The 22,719-nt window shown below is 46.7% G+C and overlaps 1 protein-coding gene across 19 annotated transcripts in view; it reads left to right on the top strand.

Moving 5' to 3' along the window:
* Window positions 1-22,719, top strand: part of ZMYND8 (zinc finger MYND-type containing 8) — a 109,939-nt gene that overhangs the window by 71,327 nt on the left and 15,893 nt on the right. For all 19 annotated transcript variants that reach the window (XM_054698079.1, XM_054698069.1, XM_054698062.1 and 16 more), the window contains 3 exons: window positions 7,387-7,527; window positions 16,772-16,924; window positions 19,531-20,040. In XM_054698079.1, the coding sequence (XP_054554054.1) occupies window positions 7,387-7,527; window positions 16,772-16,924; window positions 19,531-20,040 (804 nt within the window). The remainder of the gene's footprint in view (window positions 1-7,386; window positions 7,528-16,771; window positions 16,925-19,530; window positions 20,041-22,719) is intronic.

Genomic DNA, 22,719 nt, shown 5'->3' with positions numbered 1-22,719 from the left:
AGATGCAAGGGGTGAAAAAATCCACCAGAGACACAGTGGGGAGCAGAACAGGCAGATCAGTATATTTCATTCTGCTGAGAGGAGAAGCAGGTGAGACAGGAGAGACAGGAGAGGTCTGCTGTGCCATGTGGGTCAGCTCCCTGGCTAGGGATCAAATTGAGGCTGTTGAACTCAGGTGATAGGGCTGAGACTTAACCCCTAGGCGACCAGGGAGGCCTGCTTGTAGTTTGTGCTACTAGACATGCAGTTAGCACATGGCTTGTGAACCACCATTGTTTTTTTCTGCCCCACATTTCAGGAAATGGTTGTAGAGTAATATAACACATACCATGTGTTTAATTAAGAGCTGCTTCTCTCTTCCACATGAGGTATGGAGTTTGAAATGACATGAGAATGCCTGATAAAATTTCTCATCATGGGAGTGAGAAGTGACTGTTAGGTGGTGAGTGGGTAGACTAGCCCGCCTTAGTAGAATCTCTTTGCCAGCACGTGCTTAGGTCATTTTGCTAATCCTAATTCAGACAGTGGACAGTAGAGAAGGAACAGGTGATACTCAGAATTGCTTTCCATCTTGCAAGTTGGCCTTTTGTCTTGCAACAGTGAAATAATGTCTAAGGTTTCGTGGGTCTCGGTCCCAATAATGAAACTGTCCACTTCTTGTCATTACTAAATTCATGTGTTTTGCTAGAACAGCCATATGTAATATGTGGCTGGGATCCCTGGAATTTGAATGACATATAATTTGTATGTTCTGTGAATTGTTAATCCTTTTTTTTTTTTTTTTTTAAATAATCTGAAAATGGTCAGTACCCTTCTTAGCTTGTGGGTTATACAAGAACAGGGGGTGTACCAGATTTGACCCATAGGTCGACTTACCCACCCCTGTCTACATTGAGGAAGTTAGAGGAAGCTGAGTCAGTCTTCCCATTCCACAGAAGGTAAGTGGAGGTGCTGGTGGATGGTGCAGGGAAGTGCTGGGGTTCCCACACCCTCTTCCTGAATCCAGCCTGGCTGCTTTTCCCTGCACCTCACTGCCCTCTGCTGTTAGCAATGATCACAGCATTTAATGGAAGAGGAAGTGGGATATCTATGGCAGTGCCCCTACCACTGGGGGGGAGTGTCTGAGACTGATTTACCCAAAATTGAGTAAAGAAATAATTGTCATAGGATAATAGCAAAAACACAGTTTCAGCAATGGGAATTTTGTAACCAGCGGCATAAAGCTACCAATGGAAATAAGCCGACAAGTAAAACTTCCATGAGAGCTTAGAAACCTGCCCCTGTTTGTTTGGGAGATGAGGAGCTGAGAATCCTGCCACCATAATCCTTGGGCCTGGACTCAGCTTGCCCAGGAGCTCTTGGCTTGCCCCCACCTTTCACCCACGCTGTCCTGGGGACCTGCACCGGAGTTGTTCATATTCTTGGTGATTTTCCTACTCCCCTTTATTTAGACCTCCTGGCCAATTTGATACCTTTGCCAATATTTGCTTTTGGGATCCTGAGTTGTCAGGATTTATATGTTTAGGGCAGGAGTCTGTGGGTCCCGGCTTTTACCCCATCCTGAACTGATGGTGCTTTCGTCTTCTAGCCCCTTCTGGGTTACAAATGAGCCAGAAGGGAAGACAGTTGTCTACCCCTCCCCCCTTTAAAAAAATATATAAACTTAATACATACCCATCATAGAACAATTACTAATTTTAAGAACTGAAATCAGATTATCCCCCCTCTCATGGTCAGCCTTTAGGCTTTGTTTCCAGAATTTTCTCTAGGTTGGCTTATAAGTCACACTGTTAAGTTGAAAATTCAAATGCTTCCAGGGATCAGGTGGATAAGGAAGTAGGTGAGGCTGGAAAGCAGCAGGGATGTGGTGAGTGAAGCAGGAGTGTGGCCACTTGTGTGCCTGTTGCTTCCAGATCCTTCTGTGATGTGCTCAGCTAGGGAGGGTCCTTTGCCTTTTGCTCCTGCTGCTTCTCAGTGGGCATGTGGGCTCAGTGTTGCCAGATTTCAGATTGTTGAGAAGTCTCAAATGTGTTTTCCAAATGTGAACTACTCTTTTACTTAATGAGTCAAATTAAAAAAAAAAAAAAGGAAATCTGCATACTGCTTCAAGTGTAGGTGTGAACGATTCGGTTCCTGGATGGCCTGTTGGCAGTGTCTGGTGTGGACATTTTTGGCTTTACCTGTGTTCTGAATCCTTTCCCCTTCAGTGCAGTGGTTTTGCTGGTCGCTCCTCTGCAAGATGCAGCCCTTTGAACCCATAGGTTGTTTCCAAGGTTTTAGAAGTAGAGAAAATGTAGCATGAATCATTAACTCCTCCACCCCCACCCCACCCAGAGCTCTGGGGTGTGTGGGAGGGAAGGGACCTTTTTTCCATTTTAATTCTGAAACTCATGTTTCATGTAGTCAGAATAGCATTTAGCCCAGGCTAGTATTTTGTAAATGTAGAGAATAAATGATGTGTTTTAGCCCACACTCCTGAGCTGTACATCAAAGTCTAAAGTCTGATTCAATTATTTGTGACTTCAAAGGCAATTAGTTCTTCCTTTGAGCAAGATTTATGGCTTTATAAAAGAATTGGCATCTGTTTCAAAGCATAATTGAAATGAGCATTTCCAAATGTCCTTTTGCTTTTGAAAATGTCCGTGGAGTGATTTAAAGTGGGGTTTCTCAATCTAGGTACTGTTGACATTTTTGGCCTGATAATCCTGGGTCGTGAGGCTGTCCTGTTTCCTGTCACAGCATTTGTGGTCCCCACCATGAGATGCCAGGACATAGCCCTGCCCAGTGATGCAGCCAGAAATGTCTCCAGATACCCCAGGACCCCCTGGGGTTTGTTATCACCCCTCCATACTGAGAACCATCAATTGAATGGACCATACTTTGGAAGTTTACTACTGAGACCAAAATTCTGATTGCTTTACCTTGATCTTTGAAGCTTTTCACTATTAACATTTAATTCTGTATCTTCCTGAGCATTTGGATTTTAATATTACAGATAAATAAGATGTAATCCCACCCCAAGAGGTAACAACTGTTAAGAATTGGGTGTTCAGGTTCTTAAATGTGTAGAATTACATGGATAGAGTACTTTTTTGTGGCGGAATGGGGTCATCTAAACTTTCAATTCTGCAGCAGTTGACATTTTTCTAAGTATCTACAGTTCTCATTGTCAGTGATGTATAGACAGTACATGAAAATGACAAGAAATGGGGGCATATGAATGAACTTGGGGAAACATTTCTTGAAGAAACCTGGTTTTATTAAGGAAAGTGAATGTGAATGTTTTAAATGGATACATTGGTTTGTCTTCTTTTTTTCCTTTTTTTTAAAATTATTGAACTATTGTTATTTTACATCTTTGATCATTAGTTACATAATAAAGAATTTCTCCCCTCAGGTGTGGTCACCACAGTGCTCCCACCACCAGGTCACTCATAGTCCACCACAGTGGACTCCACCAGGGTCTGTGGTCTGCTTTCAAGGGTTGGTTTTAAAGTTGGTCTTTGGTCCTTTGTTTGGTTTCTCAATATTCCACATATAAGTGAAATGATCTGATGTTTATCTTTCGCGTTCTGGCTCATTTCAATTAGGATAATCCCATCCAGTTCCATCCAGGTTGCCTCAAATGGCATGATCTTTTTGATCGCTGAGTAGTATTCCATTGTGTATATATACCCCATCTTCTGGATCCACTCTTCTGTCTCTATATCTTGGCTATTGTAAATAGCTCTGATTTGTCATCTTAATGTAAATTTTATGTCCCTGCTCACTCTCTCAGGAGCCTCAAGCCATAGGCATTTTGACCTGCCTGCTATTTCACATGAACCCTTGATGGCCACAGGGGAAGCCAGAATAAAAGCTTTTAAGAACGTGTAATAGTCATACAGTCACAGAATTCCTTACATTTTTCTGTGTCAACAAATAAATTTTTGTGCTGACCTTAAAATATTTTCCTCCCAACAAAAGTATGGTTAAAAGTATTTTTATAAAGAGTAAAATATGGCCCATAATCAAAATACCTCTAATTGACTTTTTGTACTGATGAAAGTACTACAGGCACATGGTAAAAATTCAAACCCAAACTGCAGCAATGTGAAAACAGTATAGCAAGGTATTAAAAATATAGGAAAAGATCTTTTACCCCCATATTCTCAGTTCCATATTTTCTCTAAACTTTACCACTACTAGTAATAGTTTATGGAATGTGCTTCTAAAAATACTGATATGTATCCACTTATGTAGTGGTGTGGGTTAGCTTTAAAAAGCATTTATACATAGGGGGCCTTTATACACACTTGGTTTTTCCTTTCTCTTCCACCCACCGTTTTTTGAGGACACAGGTCGGTATCAGTCATTCTAGGGGTTGCATAGTATTTGTACCTTCGTGTACTTAGCTAATTTCAAGCAGATTCCTATAAACCATCAAACTTCTTGTCCACTTTACCTGCACATCATAATATATTTTGCATAGACACCTGTGGGGTGACTTCCTAGCAGTGGTACTTTGGGGTTCATGTGTTGTACACATTTAGATTTTGGATAATGGTCAGTATCCCCTAAAAATCCTAAATGATTTTTTTATGAGCTGCCTTTTTTACGCTCAACACAAGGTGCTGTTTTTGAAACAAATATACCTTGCAGGTGTAAAGCACTGAGGCTGGAGAGATGTACTGTTTCTACTTTTCACCTATTTTGCATGATTTATGTTGAGCTTAGTGATCGCTCCTCAGATGTCTCTTGATCTTTTGTATTTTTCTGTGAGTTGCCTGTTAACTGATGTGGGAGGTTGATGTCGGGACAGGCCTCACACAGATTGGAAGGTGGGGCATGTGGCCCCCCTCCCTTCCTGCTGGCATGAACAAAGCCTTGCAGGAGGGGTGGCCCCTGCCCTTTCTTTGCTGGAGGGGGAGAACAGACACGGCACCCCCGGGAAGCCACCCTTACTCTCGCCCCACCCAAGTGCTAACTTGAAAATTTATTGTAGCTTGTTTCTTAAACCTTAATATGTATGCTTAAGTTCTGTTAACAAAGGATTCTTCATGTCTATGATTTAAGACAGTATTTTAAAAAACTTAATTCTGGAAATGGTTTCTGATGTTTATTGAACACTTGCTAAGAATCCATTCACATGGGGCCTCCCTGGTGGCACAGGGGTTGAAGTCTTAGTACTGTCAACCTATTGCCAGCCACTGCAGCGCTGAATTCAATCCCCAGCCAGGGAGCTGACCCACATGGTGCAGCAGACCTCTCCTGTCTCGCCCACTGCTCCCCTCAGCAGTGTATTTCAGTAGATCTGCCTGCTCTGCTCCCCACTCTGTCTCTGGTGAATCATCTCCCCACCCCATACCTCTGGCCTACCTCCCAGCTCTTGAATGCATAAATAAATAAAAATAAATCTTAAAGAAAAATCCATTTGCATGGACGAGCTGATCTGAGCTCCACCTCCATTCCCAGACCCATGCTTGCTACTTCCCTGTTAAGTGGATTTATCAATCTCAGCTCTGTTGACTCTTGGGGCCAGAGATAATTCTGTGTTGTACGGGGCTGTGCTGTGTACTGTAGGATGTTTGACAGGACCCCTGGTCTCTACCCACTGGATGCCAGTGGCACCCCTTCCCCAGTGAGACTCCCAAATGTCCGCAGACATTGCCCCATGCACCCTGGAGGGCAAACTCACTCCTGGCTGAAAGCACCACTGGTTCAGATGATCAAAACCAAAGCCACACGCAGCGGTTGAGCGCTGAGTTGCTAGGCTGCCCGCGGCCTCTGCGGCGCCGGTTCGATCCCCGGCTGTTCCCCTGCCACCGGAGGAGGGTCCCACATGGCACGCAGACCTCTCCTGCCGCCCGCTGCTCCCCTCAGCAGTGTACTTCGGTTCTTCTGCCTGCTCTGCTCCCCGCTCTGGCTCTGGTGAATTCTCTCACCCTCCTGCGCTTCTGACTGTACCCAGTGCATGTATAAACAAAACAAACAAACAAACAAATAAATAAATAAAACATGCCTCTATTTAAAAAAAAAAAAAAAAGAACAAAACCAAAGCCACAGAGGTTAATGGGAAATAACAAATAACATTACACCAATAGCAGGCAATAATGTACTTCATAGATGCCAGGCATTGTTCAGATGGTTGATTAATTAATTTGTTTCTTACTATTTGATGAGAGAGGTACTTTCATCAACCCCTTTGTATCATATTATTAGTATCTCTTTTGGCTATTGCTTAGAAAGGAGGTTCAGAGATGTCAGGTAACTTGCCCAAGGTCACACAGCAAATCCGTCACAGTGCTCAGATTTGAATCCTGACACCTGACCCCTGTCTTAGACCCGTGTTAGGTTTAGAGTCTTCCCACTCTATTATGTTACAAATAGCGTTCACAGATCCTGGCACTGGAGGTGAGGATAGTACATGTATCTTGACGGGCTGAGCTGGATGCAGGTTTAACCCAGTGAATCCTCACTCTAAATATCGCCATGGCGGATGACGAAATTGAGGCAAGTGCCTCTGAAACTATCCAAGCACTTCTGGAATCCCCAGGGGTGTCTGGATTCCTAACCCTTTGGCTGTCACAGCTTTATCTGGGGGAACAGGTGGCTCCACAGCTGAAGTCTGGTGCACGTGCGGGTGGCCTTCACATGGTAGTGATGTGGAGCATGTGGGCAAAGGGCAGAGTCTGAAGGGGGTGTGGGGCTCTCATTGTCCCATCTGAGGCCTTCATTTTGTTAAGATAAAGGGCCTGGTTTCTGTTCTCCCTTCTCCAGTGGACGAAATTCGGAGGTGCAGGATGTTGATAGTTTTAAGATACTTTTGAAAGCCTCAGGCATAGCCCCGCCACTTCGTGCTCCATGAAAGTTGAAACTCATAAGTAAGGAGGGAGATAATATACCAACGTCTCCCGCCTCCATCTGGGGCCACATTTGGCTTCATTCGGCAAAACCTTTGAAAGGGAAGCCCGCGCTCTCCCCAGAGGTCAGGTTGGCCTCCGGCAGGTGCGACGGCTGTGGGAGCCGGCCCTGTGTCTCCCACAAACGGACAGCACACCATTTGTAAGCCTAGCTCCCGTCCCTGCATCTGGACTGGGGTGGGTGTTGGTTTAATCGCTATTTATTTTGAGATTTACACCCCTGAATGGGCCAAAACAATTTCAGTGGCAGCTTAGCCGATTTGTCTTAGAGCTTTGTGTTTAACACAATATCTGGGGGGCCTGCTTCCTCTGTGGCTCTAACGGCTTGACATTGGGTTAAAGTCCTTCGCTCTCCCATCTGTGGTGCTCTGGGGCCTGGTGGAAATCAAATGCAATGTCTCCTCTCGCCATCTACCTACACCAAGAGTTTTCTTTGTCTAGTGGTTAGTAAATCTGCCTTTTAACAATGACCAAACTTTTCCAGCTTCACCAGCTTCCACGAAGACAGGACAAGCAGGGAGCTCATCCGGCAGCCCAAAACCCTTCTCTCCTCAAGCGTCCACGCCTATCGCCACCAAGACAGACAAGACTCCCACCACCGGAAGCATCCTGAACCTTAACCTGGGTCAGTTTGGGTTTTGGGATGGCTTATTCTATGGCGGCTCTTTTGCAAGTTGTGTGTGGTTCTTGAACTCTGAGCATATGTAAATCATTTAAAAGGTGCCATAGATGGGGATGAAGAGAGGTCAAATAAAATGACAAGGAGGGGATTTCCTGGGACTGGTTGATGTGCTGAGTTGTTTTATGATCAAGTACCTTAAACCAGTGTTTACAGTAAATTTGCCCTTGACACACACAGTCGCCCAGTTCTCAAATTTGTGGATCTATGTATATTTAAAGCACAAACTCGATAGTTTCAAATCTTCATCTTCCCTAAGTGCAGTATAATCTGGTACAGAGTTGCCTTAACTATCTTATGATTTTTTATTTATTTACTTTTTTTTTTAAGTTACTTTGAATCTTTTTTTTTTTTTAATAGAGGCATGTTTTATTTATTTATTTGTTTGTTTGTTTTTGTTTATACATGCACTGGGTCAGAAGCGCGGGAGGGTGAGAGAATTCACCAGAGCCAGAGCGGGGAGCAGAGCAGGCAGAAGGATGGAAGTACACTGCTGAGGGGAGCAGCGGGCGGCAGGAGAGGTCTGCGCGCCACGTGGGACCCTCCTCCGGTGGCCAGGGAGCAGCCGGGGATTGAACCGGCGCCGCAGAGGCTGCGGGCAGCTTTGCAACCCAGCGCTCAACCGCTGCGCCACCGGGGAGGCCCTATTTATTTACTTTTTTAAAGATTTATTTGCATAGAAGAACTGGGTGTAGGCCAGACGTATAGTGCAGAGAATGTGAGGGGACTCACCAGAGACAGAGTGGGGAACAGAACAGGCAGATGTACTGAAATACACTGCTGAGGGGAGCAGCGGGCGAGACAGGAGAGGTCTGCTGTGCCATATGTGGGTCAGCTCCCAGGCCAGGGATTGAACTCAGGCAGCAGTAGTGATAGCACTGGGACTCAACCCCTAGGCCACTAGGGAGGCCCTGCATATGATTATTTAAAATGCTGGCCTTTATCCTCTGACTTGGTAGATTTTTTTAAAATTTATTTTTTTTGGCCAATTGGGTTTCAGTTCTAAAAGCACTACCTTAGGCCAAAGTCTTTAGCAAAAATTGGCACCAGCAATGCTAAATACGTAAGTGTGAAATTTATTTTACTGATTGATTCCATCATGACTCCTGGTTTTTATTGAGCTGCTATTGTGTGCTATTTATTGTGTTAGGCTTGGGGCAGAGAGTGGTGAATAAGACCCTGCTGCAGTGGAGTCTAGGTTCTAGAGAGGGAGCTACAGTACTCCAGGCACATGAACAAGACAGTTCATGCCATTCAAGGAGGTAAAATATGTTCATATGATAAGGAGAGAGCCGGGTAGAATGGGGGTGTGCAGTGGGCGGGCAAGGTCAGTGGTCTCTGGTGGTGGGTTGGAAGGAACTTTTTGAGGAGGTGACTTAAATACTGATTTGCACAACAAGAAAAACCAGCCATCCCTGTATCTGGAGGAAGAAGTTTGTAGAAGGAACAAGGAATTTACAAACCCTGGGGTAAGGATGACCTGGGTGTGTCACAGGAGTGGCTGGGAGGCCCAGGGGGGGTGGCTTGTGGGGAGGGAGGTTGGGGAGAGGTCAGAGGACAAGGGACCTTGTGTGCCTGCTGTGGAGGGGTTTGAGCAGGGAAGCACTGTGGCTGAATTGGTACGTTTAAAGGACAGCTCTGGGTGTTGTATTGAGACTCCCGTGTCCACCATTCTCAACCAAGGGCACGTCCTCCCTCCCCGTTGGATACATGGTAGGATCTGGAGGGAGGAGATTTTGGTTTGTCACGACTGCAGGGTGGGGGTTAGCAACTGTCACAGGTGGGTAGACTCCCTGGATGCTGCCAAACACCCTGTAATGCACAGAGCTGGCCTGCACACCCAGGAGTTACTGCGTTATGCTAATAACTGTGCTAATAGCTTCAGTCGTGGCAGGAGAAACAGGAAACCAAGAGTTCAGTTTTAGATGCCTGCTAGACTTCCAGGTGGAGAGGTCGAGAGTGTGATTGGAGCAAGGGTGCCCTGAGGCCAGGGCAGGAGTTACAATTCCTGATTTATGCGTGGGATTGGGTTAGGACCCTGGTTCTCACAGGGTGAGGAGGCAGAGACGGGAGGTGCTATTGCCACCTAGTGGCTGGAGGCCAGAAATGCCGACCACCCTGCTCTGCACAGGACTGGCCCTAATGGCCATAGTGCTGAGGCCAGGAGACCCTGATCTAGAACCCAAGGAAACAAGAGGGTCTTGGGTGCTTAATCGTGTAGACTTTGGGGAAGAGAAGTGAGCAGAGGAGGCTGGAAAGGAGCAGAGGACAAGCAGAAAGCAGCACCAGGTGAGTGTGTGGTGCCAGTGGCCTCAGGTATAGATGGCCTCAGGAGGGAGGGGCCGCCTGTATGGAGTGTAGCCCCCGCATGAATTGCAGCCTCAGTGGCCAGTGCCCTCTGGCTCATCTTGCCCTGCAGGGCCATTTTCAGGTGGAGAAACTGAGCCCTGGGGAGAGGAGACTCTGTGGCCAGGATCACCTGGTGACAGGATGGGAGCTGAGCGGTTCCAGGTCAGCTCGGCTGGTGAGAATTCCTCACTGAACGAAAGAGGACCTCTTTGCTGCCCGGGAACATTCATTTTCTGCAACAGCCTGGCTTCCTTTCTCACACCCGCCTCCCACCCCCAAGAAACCTTGCTTGAGGCATTCTCACGGCTGGTTCCCCTCTGCCGGTCATGAGCGCCAGGACCGGCTCCCTCCCTAGGCTGGGTGGGCCTTGTGTCATGGGGCGGTCAGCTCCACTTGACCCCTCTTGGGAGTGCAAGGCCATTTCCTGTTGGGTGTCACGGTGGGTGGGCACAGCCCCCGGCCCCTGCCTGCGGGAAGGAAAGCACCGAAATGAGAATGTTTAATGGGCTGGGATTTCAGTGATGTGAAGGGAAGAGGGTCAGATGGGCACAAGTGAAGGTGCTGTGGATGGGAAGGGAAAGGCGGAGAATGGAGGGAAGTGCTGAATAATTCTCCGTGGTGGTCCGGGGTCGGGGCAGATGCTTTTTAGGGGCTTGATTATGTCTTTCATCTCTAATGAATCAACAGGAACGGACACAACAGACGATGATATTGCTACCTCTGACAAAGCTATCATTAAAAGTAATGAGGGCCTCCCCTGGTGGTGCAGCAGTTAAGCCCTGGGCTGCAAAGCTGCCCGCAGCCTCTGCAGCGCTGGTTCGATCCCTGGCCGCTGGGCGAGGGTCTCACATGGCGCGGCAGACCTCTCCTGCCACGCCCGCTGCTCCCCTCAGCAGTGTATTTGTTGGTCTGCCTGCTCTGTTCCCCGCTCTGGCTCTGGCGAATCCTGTCACCCTCCCGCGCTTCTGACTGTACCCAGTGCTTGTATAAGTAAATACATAAATCTTAAAAAAAAAAAAAAAAAAAACCTGGAAAAGGCAAAATTATATAGAGCTAGAAAATATCCATGTTAGGGTTAACAGAGGGTTTGGCTGCAGCTCTCACAGGGATTCTTCTGGAGATGGAATTCTGCCTCCTGTCTGTGGGTGTGGCAGCACTGTATGTCCCTGAGTTTTACTCTGTAAATTAAAGCCATTAAAAGAATACAACAGCCTCTAAGGTAGGGACCAGCCTCATTTCACAGAAGAGGACACTGAGGCACTGAAAAGCAGCTAGCTCTCCAGGATAGCTCCGGTCAAATTTGGCCTTTAGACTTGAGGCCTGTCTGCTGTGTAGCTGGCTCTTAACCCAGACACAATTTGGGTGGTGTTTTGACTTTTGTGAGCCCTGGGCTGTTGGGTCAGTTACCCCAGCCATAAGAGTCAGAGGCAAGGTCAAGATTTGGAATGGGAGATCATAGAAGATGAAGGTGCTTTTCTGAAGGAAGCCCCACCATTTCAACTGTCTTGCCAGTTGTCTGAATTTCCAAGAAAAATAGAAATCAGATTTTATGGGAACTCTTCTAGATTGTAAATATGAACAGTAAATTTCATTAAAAACAAAAACTCAGGGTCTCCCTGGTGGTACAAGGGGCTAAGTCTCAGCACTATGAAGCTATCTGCAGCCACTGCAGCATGAGTTTGAGCCCCGGCCAGGGAGATACCCACATGGCACAGCAGACCTTTCCTGTCTTGCCCGCTGCTCCCCTCAGCAGTGTATCTCAGTCAGTCTGCCTGTTCTGTTTCCCATTCTGTCTCTGGTGAATCCTCTCACCCCTGAACCTCTGGCCTATACCCCAGGTCTTGTACATATAAATAAATAAATCTTAAAAAAAAAAAAAAAAAAAAAAAGAAAACTCTACTTTGGCCAAACAAATGCAATAAAAATACAAAAACCGGGTCACCAGTTGCTTATTACCTGGATGACTATGAATTGTGCTGGACAGAGGGGCTGGTCTATGCAGAGACTGGTTCTCTCCCTGCTTGCTGTCGCCCGGGCCCCGCATTGGGTGTCTTGGGCTTCTTTCTCTCTAAACGAAGGAGCCGATTCCTGGTGGGTTGTTCCAGCCCCCTCCTGTGACTCCATGTGATTATAAATAAATCATAAAGGAGGAGAATGTGAGACTAGGGAAGAGGAGGAAGACCTGATTCTTTCTGGTAATCTTCTCTCCTCTCATAGAGGGTTTGCTTTGGGTCAAGCAAAACACAGCTAGTCGTGTTCATGACAAAAATGTCTTGGTGCTCTGTGGAAGATGATGGGGGGAGGGTTGTCAGGCTGGAGCCTCCCAGCTGGGGTGCCACTGTCACTGGTGGGGCCCCTTTTCATAAAGAGGCACCGAGTCCATCAGGCAGCCTTTGAGAGCCAGGGATCCTGCTTTCTCAGATGTTGTCTTCATTTTTTCCTCTTTTACACGGAATGAGGTGATGATCTCTGCTTGACTTTGATTGATAAGAGAGCCCCTGACTGGGTCAGTGTCAGAACAAACACTTCCCTGGCAGGTGCCGCCATCCTGTGGCTCTGGAAGTCCATTTCTCACACTTGGCCCACCGCTTACCAACAAAGGAGACCTGTTTTGTTTTTTTAAACTGAAATTTCTTATATTTTTCTTTTTAAAAGTTTATTCTGTTTTTGTAAGTAAATAATGCACATGGTAACAGATTTAAAAGTACGGAAAGAAATTTAAGTGAAAAGACACCCTGTTCACAGTCTCTGGTCTCCTGCTCTGTGTCCCTCCCCCACAGGTGACCTCTGTGGCCTGTTAGTCTCCTTGGAGAATCTTCTAGAGAGACACAGTTTCTCCACCTGGGCGGTTTTGTCCCCCAGGGGACATTTGGCAATGCTGGGAGACATTGTTGCCATAACTGGGATGCAGTTGCTATTGGCATCTGGTGGGGAGAGACCAGGGTTGCTGCTTATTACCACACAAGGCCTGGGTAGCCCCAACCCCTTCATCTCACAGCAGAGACACTTCTCACCCGGGTAAGGGGTGGGGTGCCCGTGCTGAGGACCTCAGGGCACTCACAGCCGTGTCTATGCCTTTCCCCGCACCTGCACGCTCTGCTGACCTCGCTTCCTGTTCCTCATCGGCTCATAAGCTCTGCTGCAGCTTCAGTTCACACTTGTATTTTATCCCATTTCAAGGTGAACTCCAACTTGCTCATTCAGGCTCCTTATTTATTGACTCTGGTTTGTTTTCCATTTTTTTGCTATTGAAGCAGCTGCTGCAAAGATCCTTTTGCCCAGATGGGACGTATCCGTAGGCTAAATTCCTAGAAGTGGAGTTGCGGGGTCAGAGGCCACGTGCGCTTGACATTTTGGGAGATGCTGCCAATTGCCCCCTAAAGGGGTGATTCTGATGTGAGCTCCCTCCAGAAATGTAAGATCGTGCCTCTTTTTCAAGCAAGGATATTTTTTATCCCTGCTTTCCATTTATAGCCTAAGCTGTCTTCGTATCAGCTGAAAAGTTCAAAATGTTGGCAGCAAGGGTGGATTCTGAAGATATTCCTGATATAGAAGGGCAGGGGTAGAAGAAGTGCTGATAAGCTACTATGAGCTAAATGAGAAACAGCTCTTCTTTCTGCCTGCGGAGGAGAGGAAGGCACAGCACGGCCCAAAGTTGGAGAAAGATAATTACATCTGGCTACCGCTCCTGAGCCTGGCGCCCAGGGACCTGATCCCAGCCCTGGCTTTTGCTGGGTAATTGTTTGAATCAACACTACGGTGGCTTCGTAACCAGGGGAACGTGATTTTGTAAAATGAGGTGCTTTACCTACTTTTCATTCCTTTTGATTATGAATATGCCAGAGTTTAGTCTTTTTAAGCTGAAGTTGAAAGATTACTGTTCTCGTTCTTTCTTATACAGACACACACACACACACACACACACACACATTTGGTGAGGTCTCTGGTCATGAATCCTAAGATTTGCAAGAGCATTGCTGTTAACACAGATACACAAGGGGTAAGGGGAATCGAGAATTTTCTTTACTCACATGGGGTTTTCAGCCTTGGCTGCTGATGGAAATCACCTGGGAAACTTGAGAAAAGGCCAATGCTCAGACCTTATCCTCCCCCAGGCCAGATAATTCAGAATCTAGGGAGGTGTGAGAAGGTGTTAAGTAAAAAGGATTTTTTAAAGCTCTAAAGGAGATAACAGTATGGAGTCAAGGTTCGCTGTTGCTGATTGATGAGCAGTACAGGGAAACAAGAATTTTACGGCCTGTGTTCCAGGGCTGTTCCCCTGCCCCCACCCATTTTTTGTAAATAAAGTTTTATTGGGACACAACCACTTAAACATTGATGGCCATTTTTGCACCAGAGGTTGTGGGGCCTGTAAGAACCTCATTTACTGTTCGGCCTTGACAGAAAAAAACCCTTGATGACCCAGGCACAGTGGGTTGTGTTTTCCGTAATTGCCGTGTAGCGTGTTAGCCACAATGGGGCACCAATGAGCACATTACTTGGGGAGCACCCCCTTCCCACGTCTCTCACGGAAAGTACTTCTGTGAGATACTTGTTTTTCTAACTTAATGCTTAATAATTGTCTTTTCTCTCTGGAAATCCACCCTGCCCCCTCATTTCTAAAAGCAGGAATTTCGAGAGACTTCACATCCTTCCCCATAGTGGTCATGTGTGCAGTCCGACTCCCGGGGTCCTTAAAACTTAAAGCCAATGTGTGTTCTTTCCCTGGATCTTTCTGCTTCCCTGTCCTTCCTCCCCTGCCTTTGCATTTTATTATTTCACTTTAGATTTTCCTTGTGTGTGTATTTCTCTGGGAAACGAGATGGAAATTCTTCTATCACAAGTGGCTGCACGTTCTCTGTTTTCTCTGTGAGCCCGATGGCCTCTCTGCATCTGCACATGCATGAACACCCCTAGAATCACATGCACAAGCATGCAGTGCACAAGACGATCATGTACACACAAGCACATGTATACTCACCATGCACACACGTACAAACATGCAGTGCACAAATATGTTCATGATCCACCTGTGCATGCAGACACACAAAGGTGCACAAGTATGACCACAGTACAAACACACATGCATACTAACATGCACAAAAACACACGCAAATGCACAGATGTTTTTAGAGCCTTTCTTGAGTGACGGTATCTCAGGGGGGCTCTCCCTTGGGGACTGACCCTGAATGTGTTTTTAGGGCAAAGATCCTTCCCAGTCTTAGATTGGTGGGGATGTTGTTAGGGTGGTAAAGTCATGTTGCCTGTGAGTTGCTGGTGGGGCCTTCAGGCCCTCATATCACCTTGAAGGAGCATATCTCTGGGCTTGCAGCCTAAGAGGACGTGCCCTTCCTGGGTGAGGGTGTCGGAGAGCAAAACCCAAAGGTGGTGGGAGAGTGAAGGCTCCCAGGACCCTCGCCGGCAGCCACCAGCCTGTACCAGCTCTATGGTCTGGTGGACGGGGTGGAGGTGTCGGGAGGTGCAGGAAGTCGGGGAGCAGGCCCACAGCTGGTGGGAATGAGCTGAGTGGCCTTTTCTCCTGGACAGATGCCACCTATTTTCTGACCTTTATTTTCTGGGATTGGTGTGGGACAAGGGATATGGTGGGGCTTGGGGAAAGATGCCCACGTTTTCTGTTTTGGGTGTTTGGAGGGGATGCCAGAGAGTGACAGGCAGGTGAACGATCATGCTTCTGCCTGCAAAATCTCATTACTTTCTGGGCCTTTGCAGCTACCTTGATGTTGTCTCATTTTTAATGTCTTGGGGGTACTAGAGGGGCCAGTGAGGGTGGGGGAGGAATACGAGAAATGCAAGCCCATAGACCGCTTGGCATCTGGTGTAGTCGGACTTATAAAGACCTGACCCTGGGGCAAAAGTGGGGCATGAGGGGACAGGACCTCTGGGCCTAAGTGGGTTCATAGGCCTTTACGTGGGATTAGGGATGAGCTGAGCGAGGATACTTGTAGGAGGCAGACTTCAATCCAGGTCCAGTCTCTCCACCTTTCCTCCGAAGTGCTCTGTGAGCCAAGGGGGACAGCCCAGCAGACTGACTGCAAGGTCTGCGGAGCCTCTACCTTCCCTCTGTTTCTAATTTGTGCTCTGGACTAGGTCAACTAAAAAAGGAAAAATGAAGGGTCCATGGTAACTGAGGAGCTGGGGCTCCCCATTACCAGTGTGTTCTCTGAGAGACCCAGACTTTTTACTTGATCTGCTGGTGACAACTTGAAATTATTGCTTTTGACCTTGAAGGGACCCTACTGATGCTGAGTCCCACAGACAGCCGTCAGTCTGGATTGTATATTTTATTATTTATTTATTTTTAACGATTGATTTATGCATACAAGAACTGGGGTACAGGCCAGAGGTGCAGGGGTGAGAGGATTCACCAAAGACAGAGTGGGGAGTAGAACAGGTGGATCTACTGAAATACACTGCTGAGGGGAGCAGCGGGCGAGTCAGGAGAGGTCTGCTGCGCCATGTGGGTAGCTTCCTGGCGGGGATCGGACTTTTAGGCTGCGGACAGCTTCATAGGTTGTGTTTTACCCCCTTGTGCCACCAGGGAGGCCCTGGGATTATATATTTTAAAGAGTGAAAGCACCCCAGATAGTTGTTGGGTGGGCTGAAGGAACCTGCTCCTGAATGAACCTCCGCGGGTTGTTCTTTCCCAGGCAGATGGTATTGTTGGGAAAAATGACAAACAACTTTTACGTCTCTCTATACCTCTCCCTCTAGCCCCAGCTCCCCCAACTCCCCACTGTAAAACGTGGCAAGGAGGAAGTATGCGTGTGGTTGATTCATTCCTCCAGCGCCTGGTCTCACGTGGTGTGATGATGTCTTCCAGATCGAAGCAAGGCCGAGATGGATTTGAAGGAGCTAAGTGAGTCTGTCCAGCAGCAGTCGGCCCCTGTTCCTCTCATCTCTCCCAAGCGGCAGATTCGCAGCAGGTTCCAACTAAACCTTGACAAGACGATAGAGAGTTGCAAAGCACAATTAGGTATGTCTTCTGGTCAGCTTGCATCATCGTCATCATTATCACTTGTTAGGGATACCACCTAGATGAAACCAGAGGTGGATCCTGTCCTGTCTGCTTTCGGCAGCTGCTTTAACCTTGAATTATTGGTTCAACTAAAGGGTATTTCCACTCGTGGCAAAATGTTTCTGATTTGCCAGTTAATTGTTCAGAAGGGCTCTTTGGATTCCTCAGTTTATTCTTTGGTTGCAGCAGTCTGCAGAGAAAGTTTGGAAGCAGAAAGATCCTCCTGAGTTTGCCTCTGTGCTTCCTCTCAGAACAAGTCTGTGTTTCAGCACCAGGACCCAGTGTGTCCTGCACATACCCCTTCCCCTCCAGACTGGGCTGCTCACCTCCTGGCAAACTCATCCTGCTTCTTTACCTGTTGCCTCCCTTCTTTTCCCCCATGCTGCCTGCCTTCACCCTGCCTACCTGAATCCTGTCCCAAAGGCTGAGCTTGGGTGTCACCTTCTCCAGGAAGTCTCCTCTTGACTGCCCATCCCATCTGCCTGCCTGCCTTCTTTGATACTTTACTGCCCCAAAGCATCAGTGGTCCCTTGGTGAGGGGGTATCCCTGCCAACCTAGATTGGAAGCTCCTTGAGGGCAGGGAGGTTGCCTTGTAAGGATTTGCCTTCTCCAAGGTCTTGTGCGCATAGTAGATGCTTTGGAGTATTTGTTGAATAAGTAAATAAAGCCAGGAGTCAATGAGTAGACTTTGGGAGACCTTGGGAGAGCATCCCCAAGGTCAGGTTTCACATGTCAGTGGGTGCTCTGGATCTGTAGGAGAGAAAAACACTATAGTTAAGGGTTGTCTGGGGCTGTCCAGAGAAGTGCATTCCTTGTGGGGCTGTGTGTTGGTGGACATTGGGTGCCATGAATGGCGTTTTGAGAGCATTTAAATCTCTCTTGGGTCCTTCCATGCAGCTGCTTGACCTCGTTGATTTATTATTATTGTCAACTAGAATTTTAATACTACTCCTCAAGTATTCTGTATGTATTCTGCACTGTTTAAATACTGTGCGTAGATTGGCCTGCAAGGTCAATACTGTTAACAGTCCCATTTTGCAGATGGAGAAACTAAGGCTCAGAGAAGTAGGTCTCTTGTTCAGGGTCACACAGCTCATAAAAGCTGGATTTGAACTCCCATCCTCCTGGCTGCAGTCAGGACCCAAGCCCTTCCTGGTGGTGAGTGGTCCTGTTGTCCTTTTGTGTGCAGGCATTCGCTGGCATGCTCAAGCCCAGGCCCCAGGGATGATGCTAGATCTGGGTTTTTGTGTTTTGAATTCTCCTGTTTTTGATTGAGCCCAGCTGGAGGGCTGGTGCTGGTGTCCAGTGCCCGAGTGGCACATGGTTCTTGCCCTTGGGTCAGTTTCATGTCCGTGCATCTGGGTCAGAATGACCCAGCTCTTGGTGACAATGAAGACTGTGCCAAGAACTGAGTGGGTTTTCCTCATTACAGGATTTTAGGATATAGGATTACTTACCCCCATGATGCTCGTGGCACAAGCAGGAAACATAAATGGGTTAAATAGAACAGTTGTTAGGAATCTGCTTTTGCCCACATTTGTGTGTGTGTGTGTGTGTGTGTGTGTGTGTGTGTGAGAGAGAGAGAGAGAGAACGAGAGCGAGACATGCTATTTTGTCTTTTTCCCCTTTGATAGAGATGTGGAAATAGGAGACTTTACTCTTGACCCCTTTGTAAATGGAAGAACAAGGCAAATCCTATGACAGTTGACCGCAACAGGGCAGAGAGCAAGAGAGGATATCCAGGCACCAGTCACCTGGAGATGGTACTGCCCCACTTGAAAGGGCTGGTGGCTTCCAGGCCAGCATCGCCTTGTAGGTCTGTGACCCAGAGTGGCCGGATCTTCTGATCATTGTACACAAACCCACCATCTTGATTTCCATGGAAAATTTCCTGATTTGTGAAATGGGCATCACGTTCTAAATTAAAAAAAAAACAAATAACAATAAAATGAGCCAAATCATGGCTTCCCAAACATAGTGTTTCTGCTGGTCAGATGTGACTTGTGGGCTGTGAGTCTGCAGCCTTTGCTTTAAAGCTTTGACTTATTTCTTTGAGCCCTAGACACAGAGCGCAAAGGACTTAAATGCTTTGGGGTTGCGTGGGTTGAGTGTTGGTGGCAAGTAGGAGTCTGGGATTCTGCCTTTGCCTCTGTCTTGGTTTTCTTTGTATCTGAGGTCAAGTGATTTCTCTGGGTCTCTATTTTCTAATCTGTTAGATGGAGCAGTTTCAGCAGCTCATGCCTGGTGTCCCTTTCACCCCTCCCAACCCCTCTATTCTGATTAGTTATCCATGTTACAGAGACTTGGCGCCATGTAGATTTAAAATTTATGTTGCTAGGTCCCATGTCATCTTTGAATGTTAATAACTGAAACCTCCAACCACAAGTTGCACTTGTCAGCTGTAGTCAGTTGCAATTTAGTTCACTACTAACCCCACCAGGCCTATGTGATGCAATTTGAAATGTTTTTTATTCCAGCGTTTGGCGTGGAAAATGTTTGCGTTTTTGGTCCTGCTCTTTATTTTGTGACTACGCCACATGCTGGGTTTTCTCTTTGAATTTAGGCATAAATGAAATCTCAGAAGATGTTTATACGGCCGTAGAGCACAGCGATTCGGAAGATTCCGAGAAGTCAGATAGTAGCGATAGTGAGTATATCAGTGATGATGAGCAGAAGTCCAAGAATGAGCCAGAAGATACAGAAGACAAAGAGGGTAGTCGGATGGACAAAGAGCCATCTGCTGTCAAAAAAAAGCCCAAACTGTCAAACCCAGTGGATACTAAAGAGGAGCTGAAAAGCACATCACCAACCAGCGAGAAAGCAGAGCCGGGCTCAGTCAAGGAAAAGGCCAGCCCCCAGCCTGAGAAAGACTTTCCAGAAAAAGCGAAACCCTCACCTCATCCCACAAAGGATAAACTGAAGGGAAAAGATGAGACGGATTCCCCAACAGTACATTTGGGCCTGGACTCCGATTCAGAGAGCGAACTTGTCATAGATTTAGGAGAAGACCATTCTGGGAGGGAGGGTCGAAAAAATAAGAAGGAACCCAAAGAACCATCTCCCAAACAGGATGGTAAGTGACTGCACCAGTTTCCAGTTTCTTGATTTGGTTGAGAATTCCACTTTGTGGTCATATTAGCAGTAGTATTATCAGACCCTTATACATCATGGAGGGGGGCTCAGCCATGCTTTGATTGCCTCCAGGTACCTCGCTCTAGTTACTGAGCATGACCAGAACTTCACCTGGGCCTTGCCTGCCTTTATCTGCTAGGGGACCCAATGTGGTTGGTTGACCTTGAGCTCAGAAAAATAAGTCTCTTAGAAAAAACAGCAGGTGATTTTAGCGGTCCAGGCATTTTTAGCCCAAGCAGACTAAAATTCTTTCCCAGCGTGCTCACTTCTTGCACCTAAAGTGTTTGTCAACATTTAGACATTTGACAAGACGTATATTCCTAGAGGTGTTTAGTTTGCAGGCCTTGATGCCTGTCTTTCCTCCCTCCATGCTGTTAGGCATCTTAAAGCCCATTTTATTACTAGAATCCAAGGGCATTTGGGGCAGGTAGTACCGGAATGATGCTGAGTGCTTTCTGTGGAACTAGAAATTAAAGGGCTGTTGTCTGCTGTCCCACCATATTTGCGTTTAACTGAACTGAGTCCAGGGCTTCTCAGTCCTGGCTCTGACGTTTTGTGCTGAGAAGTTCTTTGTCCTGTGATTAGAGGGCATCCTTGACCCTGCACACTGCCAGTTGTGGCTATCAAAAATATTTGACAGTGAAAAGCCTCTTCTGAGTTTAGAATTGCTGTCTGAGTCAAAGCTATTGTTCTAGACTGAAGCAGCACGGGCTCTGCCCTCCACCCTGCCACGGCCGTGGCATGTTGGCAAACTCTCCAGAAGGAACTTGTGAATGATTTGATGGGTCCTTCCCATTGACATAGCAGTCAGCACATTTTTCAGTTGGGTTGGCAAGTGGGTGTTGAAGGGCTTCCGACATGCCCGAGAAAGATAATGAAGAATTAATTGAGGGCCTGGGAGAAATACTGCTTAAGGACAAATTAAAGGTGGTCATAAAGCTTTGTAAGTAACTTCAGGGTGTAATTTTTGAACAGTGCCTGACTTGTGACAGGCTAATTTCAACCAAAACCTTGAGTAAGGTGTGAGTCTGTGCTGCCCGTGGGGATGCTTAGTCCTTTGCTTAAAGCAAGAAGTAAGTCAGGAATGAACCTTGAAAGTCTTTCTTCTCTGGTTATGTCAACCTGAACTGTTCTGGAACCTCAGTTGTTAGGAAGAATCCCTGCAGTTGATCACGAGAGTATGGAATATGTTTGAACGGTGCAGTGGAGGGGGAGAGCCATGCAGTTGAGTAGGCAGAAAGGAAAGACCAGACCGTCATCACTGAGTCATCTCTTAGGTTCATGGCTTGCCCTGAGAAAGTCAATGATGTGAATTGGGGTTTGAGGGACCTCTCCTGATGTTGCAGAGAGCAACAGGAATAGCATTTATTCCATGAGGTTTGTGGGAACATCTGGGTGCAGATTACAGGGTTTCTGTGAATGGTTTGTTTATACTCTTATGTTCTTTTGGGACCAGATCTTTTGATTGATTGGTTTCATGCCCCTTCTTCCAGAGAGAAATTGCAAAAGGTTGGAAAGATCTTGAAATGCAATGAAAATAAAGTATAAACTGAAGGTAGAATAGGAAAGTTCTGGGGGGAAGTTTGTGTACAGGATCATGTCCCATTCCAGCCTTCAGAGTTAGCAAGGTTGGGTTTCCATTTGGTCCTGAGCTTCCTAGCAGTCCAAACAAAAAGAGAAACATAGTTCCTTAAAAAAAAAAAACTCATGTTTTCTAAAAAATAAAAAAAACATTTCAGTTGATTAAATGAAGCAGAACTTTTCCCTACGCTGATGCCTGAAGGATATTTCTCTGAAAGACCCCAGGTGTGTGGTGGGTATTTCAGCTGAAGATGATTTCAAAATTAGTTAGAGCAGCTTCCCACGGTTTGGGGCAAGACTGACTCTTCTGGTCTTAAATCCAGAGCCCCTGATAGTGACTCGGGTCTTGAAGAATGATCTTCATGTCAAATTCTGTAGATCATCTTTTCACCAGTGCACTTTCGCTTAGGAGTTATTAAGCGAAGAACATTTTCCATGGTATCGTCCTGACCTCCAGCTTACCTTCAGCAGTGAAGACAGCTAATGCATAGAATATGAATCCTCAGGCAGCAAAGCGCCTTCTGTAGCTAGTGATCTCAGAACAAAGGCAAAGGGAGCCCGCTTGGAGACCTGGAGCTCTGCTTGCCCTGTAGCGCTAGTAATTTCCATCCTTAAAAAGTCCTCCTTTGATGTACACGAGAGTGACCAAACTCTGGAATGAGCCAAATTTGATGGTTTAGCTTCTGGAGTGCTGACCTTTAAAAGAGTCACTGTTTTGGGGGGTCAGACTCTGAACCCAAAATTGATTATAAACTCCAAGTTTCTAGAAAACATGCAAATTTCCTGTAACCTCTAACCCCGAAACCATCAGATTCCTCTAGAAACGAAAATATTTCCGTTTATAAATGCTAGCTCCCAGCGCTTCCAGAGCTTTTTAGGGTGTGCACTCCAGTTTTCATGTGGAGAAACAGGGCTACTCTAGAGAAGTAACCCATCTGCAAAACCAGCTGTTTGCTTTTGCAAATTGGGGGAGAGATGAGGGCCTTTTGGTGGGTTGTCCTTTATCCAGCAGGGGGACTAGGCAAGTTAATCAACAATA

Source organism: Talpa occidentalis, unplaced genomic scaffold, assembly GCF_014898055.3.
Source record: "Talpa occidentalis isolate TD23 unplaced genomic scaffold, MPIMG_talOcc4v2.1 talOcc4.10, whole genome shotgun sequence".
NCBI lineage: Eukaryota > Metazoa > Chordata > Mammalia > Eulipotyphla > Talpidae > Talpa > Talpa occidentalis.
This window is presented reverse-complemented; position numbering and strand designations above follow the sequence as displayed.